General features: G+C 51.5%; 1 protein-coding gene across 2 annotated transcripts in view; it reads right to left on the bottom strand.

Annotated features, from left to right (window-relative positions):
- Positions 1–315: 315 nt before the first annotated feature.
- CLK2 (CDC like kinase 2) overlaps positions 316–5,222 on the bottom strand; it is a 7,089-nt gene continuing 2,182 nt past the window's right edge. The window contains exons 3-12 of one of the 2 annotated variants that reach the window (XM_009274452.1): positions 4,856–4,952; positions 4,442–4,508; positions 3,924–4,040; positions 3,521–3,687; positions 2,951–3,045; positions 2,444–2,573; positions 2,033–2,115; positions 1,719–1,798; positions 1,408–1,498; positions 316–971 (exon numbers count right to left, since the gene is read on the bottom strand). In XM_009274452.1, coding sequence (XP_009272727.1) covers positions 789–971; positions 1,408–1,498; positions 1,719–1,798; positions 2,033–2,115; positions 2,444–2,573; positions 2,951–3,045; positions 3,521–3,687; positions 3,924–4,040; positions 4,442–4,508; positions 4,856–4,952 — 1,110 coding nt within the window. In that variant the 3' untranslated portion in view covers positions 316–788. The remainder of the gene's footprint in view (positions 972–1,407; positions 1,499–1,718; positions 1,799–2,032; positions 2,116–2,443; positions 2,574–2,950; positions 3,046–3,520; positions 3,688–3,923; positions 4,041–4,441; positions 4,509–4,855; positions 4,953–5,222) is intronic. The other variant, XM_009274453.2, reaches the window with a different exon arrangement.

Below are 5,222 nucleotides of genomic sequence, written 5' to 3'. Positions count from 1 at the left end.
TGTTTCCCCCCCCCCCCCCCCCCGCCCCCCGAACCTGCTCAGGTCCAGCTGCAGCCCTCAGAGGGCCAAAAGCAGCTCATGCCCAGTGCAAGCTCAGACACTAGGCCAGCATCCAAGTTTGGGCGGAGCGGTGCAGGTGGGTAGAGCTGGCTTCATTACTGAAGTTTCCTGGACCACAAAGTACCTTTCATCCCACAACAAGAGGATGTGCCTTCCTTCCCTCTGCAGGGCGCAGCATACAGCCGCTGCACATCCGACCAGCAGAACAGCCCCAAGAGGGGCTACTGCTGGTCCAAACCCAGACCAGGTGGTTTATTCACTTCATATTTATTTTTCACAAAGACTGTACAAAATTCTTATAAAACTCTGGTGTGGGGATGGGCTATGACATTGATCCAAAAAATAATTCCCATGCAGTCCCACCAGTTTCATAACTTACAAGGAAACAGATAAGCTACAGAGAGCTGCGAGTCCTGGAGTATTTACACTGAGAAGGGCAGGAGAGAACAGGAGACAAAGCAACACGTGAACAGAGATATGTACAATATGGACATACAGGCCCCCTCGCCTCACGATAACGGCAGCAGCAACAGCAGGAGGTCGGGCCTGTGGTGCTCAGAGGCCAATATAGAATATGGGCTATTTACAGTATCGCACATATTAACAGCTTTACAAACGTGTCCAGGGAGTTCTTCTCATGTATAAAAAAAAAGCACCAAGTGTCTGAATAGAAATCACACAGGCCTCCACGGGGGCTAGAATCTGAGGGCAGGCTGGCACCTATGGCGTCACCGACTGATGTCTCTGCTAGAGTCCCACATTTTTGTGCTCGGCTCCATCTCCAACATGTCAAAGAAGGGGTGCTTGAGGGCTTCGGCCAGGGTGATGCGCTTGGACGGCTCGTACTCCAGCATGCTCTCAATGAGGTCGAAAAGGCGGTGATGGTCCTCAGCCTCAGAGGTCAGGTATCGCTGGGGAGATGGAGGGGAGAGGTTAGGGCCAAGGACACTGCACCCTGTCCCATCACAGTACATTCCCTGGGCTGAACGGCTAAGCTGGGGGAAGACTGGTTTGTTCAGACCGTCACTAATCCTAGACCTGAACTCTGGGCCACTTTACTAAGCACAGAACTGCCGAGTTTTCACCCCCCCGCCATCTTTCCCAGGCACTTCCTGAGGTCTCCGTGCCCTCCTCCTCCTCATCCACTTCAGATTAAGGCCAGGTTGATGCAGTCTTCCTAGTTTATGTCTGGGACGGCCAAGGCTCCTTCGGGAAGACACTGGTCTGACCCTTTCGGTAGCCCAACCTTGCCCACAGGAAGAATCTTCACAACTGGGGCAGGCACTATAAGACCCTGCAATGAGAAAAGGATAAAGCAACCAGATGCTCCTGCCCACCCCGCCTTACCCGCAGCGGCTTGCAGTTTTCCCTAACATAGCGGCCAGCAGAGGTGTTCTCATCCCAGTCCAGGCGTCCATGGTAGAAATATTTCTGTTTCCTGTCAGAGTAAGAGGTGGGAACAGGTTACACCCAAGCACAAAACGTCTTGCAGCAACAGCAACACGCCAGCCCTGGCAGCACACGCTACTCAGGACGCTGCAGCAGCATGGACAACTGGCTCAGCAGGCAGCTTCAAAGCTCGATCCCTCAGAGAAAACCGCTATACGTGAAGCAGGAGAGCGCTGGCAAGCCTGCGCTGCCCAGCTGGCCTTGCTCACCTCGTCTTCCGGATCATCCGAGAAGGAATTGGCCCCAAGATCCTCTCCATCATGGCCAGGTGCTCCCGGTTGTCATGTGTCTGAGAGAGAGAGAAACGTAAAGGGAAGGCATGGAACAGATTCCAGTCGTTCTACCTCCAGCCCTGGGTGTTTCCCAGTTCAGAACCCCTTGCTGGGCAACACCTCGGTTGAATCTACAAGACTGCAGTGATGGAGGGAACCCCATCAGTCCCAGAGGCTCCTGGCTGTACTGGGAAACAGCCAGCATCCTCTTTCATCAGTTGTGAGGTAGCCAGACAGCATACAGTTCTCACCTGAAACAGGGTGAAACCCACATAATACTCAAAGATGATGCAGCCAATGCTCCACACATCACAGGGCTGGCTCCAGCCAAGCTCTAAAAAACAATGTTTTTTAAATAAAAGATCCAGTTATGGCCTAAGATTCCAAATCCCTCTCCCTCATCCTTTTAAAGACAAACAACTGGAAAAACAATTCCCATTCCAGCCAGGCTCCTGATACGCTGGTGGCAATATACTGCCCAGCTGATAGCAATGCCAAAACACCAACTTGTAAGTTGCTGACCCTCCCAGAAAGTAGAGAGTAGAGCATGGGGTAAACCCAGTACAGCTACTGAACGATGTGGAGGCAAAATGCTCCTTAATCCAGCAGGCAGCACCCAGTGCCCTTGAGGTGAACGCCTGCCTCTGCAGAAAGGTACCTACCCAGTATGACTTCTGGGGCCCGGTAATGCCTCGTAGAGACAATCGTGCTGTGATGCTCGTGATCAAACGTGGCACTGCCGAAGTCCACCACTCTGATGGCTGTGCTCTTCACACTCCGCTCATCCCGCTTCTTCATGAGGGAGAATGGTATCAGTTACTCAGGAGTTTCGAGGTGCAGACTTAACCCCTTCCTTACACAGCCGATGCTTCGCCACAGGGCACCACGGGAGGGGAAGGCTTCGGAGGGTACGTTTAGTGCTGGCGCAGCCCCGCAGCACAGCCCCCAAACAAACTCTCGCCATCATGCAGGTAAGCCCATGGTCCCTATGGCTTACTTATAGATTACACAGGCCATTCATGCAGGATATAGGCCCTGAACAAGTGCATGAACATTGTTGGTCAACCCTGTGTCTCCTGAGGCCACGTTCCAACTCCTCCCACCTGCTGATAAGGTCAGGGATACCAAGAACCCAAGAGAAGACCTCTAACACAAGGCAGCGCTGTTACCTTTTCCAGGTTATAGGAGAGTTCGTAGTCAGAGTTCACGAAGAGGATGTTCTCCGGCTTGAGGTCAGTGTGAGTGAGTTTATTGTCATGCAGAACTGAGGAAGCAAACAGTCGGGGGTGACGGAACAGAAGCAAAGTGAGGCTGCACCCACCCGAAGAGCGAACATCATTAATTCAGTTTGCTTGTACTGGCACCAGTTTAGCCCTCATTTAGAATGGGGTGTGAACAGTCAGGCTAGTCCAGGCCAAGATGCTTCGGCAGAAGCACAAAGATTTATCCTATCGATCACCAGAATGTGTGTGTGGAGGTGGATGCTGAAGTGCCCTGAGCTACCGCCAGCCCACATGCATCGGAAATCATTACAATCAGGGAAGGAAAAAGGATTCATTCCAAGCACGTATTCACCACTGGAGGGGCAAGGAGGCTCAGTCTCAGAACTGGCACAGTGGCACTGCAGCAAAAACTTGCTGCTTTTGGCCACCAGTTGCAGAACTGGCACAGACGTTGGGAGCTTCACAGCTCTCCAGGTCAGTCAAGGACCAGCGGAGAGAAGAGCAGTGAACACTTACATTTCACAGCCTGGCACACCTGGTAGGCCATGTGCCGTACTTGGTGGATGGGGTAAGGCAGATAGTTGTTGTCCTTCAGGAAATCAAAGGTGCTGAGCCCCAGCAGTTCGAAGGAGATGCACATGTGGCCATGGTAGTCAAACCAGTCAAACATCCTGACACAAAGACTGAGAGAAAAATTCTGATTTGGAACAGATCTGCACGTACCACTCAGCTATGTTATCCCTGCGCCAGGCTCCTCCTTTCCTTGCTCAGTCTGTATCCCATAGCAAGCTGATACGCCTCCAAAAACCAGCTACAGACAAATTCAGTCACGCAACATCAAGCACCTCTCTCATCCCATCCCTGCAACTGTGCTAAGGCAATGCTTGCCCTTCCATTTTAACACCAAGAGCACACTCACTTCGTGTTTTCAGGATCCTTCTCGTTGATTTTCTCCAGCACGTTAATTTCCAGTCGAGCAGCCTCTTTGTATTTCTCTACGTTTTTAATGATTTTGAGAGCAACACGTGCACCACCCCTGGGGAGAAACAGGAAGGAAGCGCAAAATCATCCCTGAGCTGGGTCAGAGAGCCTGTGCCCTGCAAAAAGGGCTTTCTGACCCAGCCTTATCCTGTGAGTTGTGCAGCACAGCCTTCCACCACCCTTGCTCAAGCCAGAAGGCGGACGTTATTAAGGGGTGCCTGCCAAAGCAGTGCCTTTTCCCTCCCTACAAACAGCCCTGAGGCTCTGCCCGACTCCTCTCCAACACATGGGCGACCCAAGAGGGCGAGTGTCTAGACCAGCAGAGGAATACTGGAAACCAAGAGACTCATTTTCACCCCCAGGCTCCCACGTTAAGCATGAAAGGCTCCGTCGCCAGCTGTGGTATCTCTTTTTCCCTCACCACCACAGCCCTCCCTGTCCCAGGAGCAGACGTACCTCCGGTGATCGATGCACTGCACCACTCTGCCGAACGTGCCTTCCCCTAAGGTGCTAATAATCTCATCTGGGAGGGAGAGAAAGAGAGGAAGGCAGATGAGAGAGTGAGCATGACCTGGATGCAGCGCATACACAAGGCAGAGGAGAATGCATTGCAACACCTAACCTGCACACAGCTTGAGAGACCGGAGCAGCGGAAGGCTGACACCGGCTGCACAAGGCAACTGCCCTAGTTCCCTGGCACTTCAGTAACAATACAAAATATAAACGTAGCTTTAACAAAAGGGGAAGGAAAAGGAGAGGGTTTCTCTTTAATAAACAATGAAAATAAAATGAAACAGAAAGATAAGACAGATCTGCGACTGCGATGGGAGCTTAACTAGAGAGCTAAATTATGTTACGATTTGGCTGTACATCTTTCTTGTAGCCAGTCGCCGACGCGATAGATCAGATGCCCCTCGTCGTCGTCCTCCACACTCTTGGCCCTTCTGCTGCTCTGTCGACTCCGCTGCTGGCCCAGGCAGACAGGGAATTCATCATTCACCAATCAGATTTTCAAACCAGCGCAGCAGCCAGCGTCACGCATTGGTTGGTTTGGAAATTCACATGGTTGTTTGAGGAGGGGTTGCAGGAGGAGATTCCCAGCCAATTCATACGGCACAGAGGAATATATAACGATAGGGATATTGCAAGGGAACATGTCAAGATACAACACACTAGCTCAGAAAAGAAAAAAACAGTTTGCTTTTCGTTGTAGCAAAAAAAAAAAAAAAAAAAAGAA

Source organism: Aptenodytes forsteri, unplaced genomic scaffold, assembly GCF_000699145.1.
Source record: "Aptenodytes forsteri isolate BGI_AS27 unplaced genomic scaffold, ASM69914v1 Scaffold624, whole genome shotgun sequence".
Classification (NCBI taxonomy): domain Eukaryota; kingdom Metazoa; phylum Chordata; class Aves; order Sphenisciformes; family Spheniscidae; genus Aptenodytes; species Aptenodytes forsteri.
The sequence above is the reverse complement of the archived record's forward strand: the minus strand, read 5'-3'. Positions and strand labels throughout refer to the sequence as shown.